The sequence below is a fragment of the Penaeus monodon genome, chromosome 28, assembly GCF_015228065.2.
Source record: "Penaeus monodon isolate SGIC_2016 chromosome 28, NSTDA_Pmon_1, whole genome shotgun sequence".
In the NCBI taxonomy this organism is placed as follows: Eukaryota; Metazoa; Arthropoda; class Malacostraca; order Decapoda; family Penaeidae; genus Penaeus; species Penaeus monodon.
The window spans coordinates 37,655,227-37,656,310 of record NC_051413.1 but is presented as its reverse complement, the minus strand read 5'-3'; the positions used below and the strand labels follow the sequence as shown (position 1 = coordinate 37,656,310).

Sequence of the window (1,084 nt, the reverse complement as noted above, 5' to 3'; positions counted from 1 at the left end):
GTCACGGCCCGTGTACGTGGGCGAGGTCTGTAAACAAGAGTAAACACCGCAGTGCAATGTCAACACACAGGTTTAGAAAAGCGAGATAGGCATGTAACAAGACATCCTCTACCGGTAAACAGTGTGAGTCTGACGGAACCGAGATCCGCCCACAAACAGACAGGCATGAAACAGCAGATGGAAGGCTGGCCGCACGCCCTCCTTTCCGCACGTGGGGCTCACTGTCTCCCCAGAAGGAAAGATAAAGGAAGAAATGTGGCTCACGGTTAAGTCGCCCACGGAGCGCTATGGGGATTAGACCTGTAGCTCTAATCCCTTCCTTAAACAGACAGGCAAGGAGGGAGGGGAATACACAGGCAAACAGACAGGGGGACAGACAAGGGCAGACGGTCATGTAGACTTAACAAAGAGGTAGTTACGTAGACAGGCAGACATGTAGAACCTTGACACAGAGACAGAAGCATCACCTTAGCCGGACTGAAGCAACCACTTTCCTCCGCCCCGCAGAGTAGTCGTGTGTCTCGCCCGCGGTCTGAGGTTGGCAGCGCAACGTACGACAGTTACCATGCAGATGATGTTGGGAGCGACGCTGCCAGACGGCCGACTCAGCTGGCCATCACGTCCGGAGATCATCACTCGACGGAGTTCTACCATGGAGACTCGCACAAAGAGGGTGAGCAGAGAGCAAGTTCAGGAGAATGCTACGATCGAATGAATGATATGATGAAGGCAGCAAATAACCGAACTGATGAAAAAATGTCATGAAAAAAATCTTGAAATCAGTGAAAAATACATAAGTATCACTGATGAAGTAAATGGATAAGCAGTATGAATGCGTGAACAAATGAATAAATATCCTGATAAATTCAGTGAATGCGTTAATGAATGAATGAATGTCACGAAAACTTGGTACGATGAGCAGTGTCGGATTCGCTGAGATAACTGTATGCAGAGGAGTTACTTATTTGCATTTCATTCTCTTGTTAAATAATACTTTGTCGAAGTTAATCCACTCTATAAATCGTAGTTCCGTTGCTTGTGTATAAAGGTAATGCTTATTCCATTACACATGACAACAGAAATG

At 46.9% G+C, this 1,084-nt stretch overlaps 1 protein-coding gene across 1 annotated transcript in view; it reads left to right on the top strand.

The window, feature by feature from the left end:
- Positions 1-1,084, top strand: part of LOC119591196 — a gene marked incomplete at its 5' end in the record, with an annotated part of 7,320 nt that overhangs the window by 1,006 nt on the left and 5,230 nt on the right. The window contains 1 exon segment of the mRNA XM_037939907.1: positions 508-673. Coding sequence (XP_037795835.1) covers positions 508-673 — 166 coding nt within the window.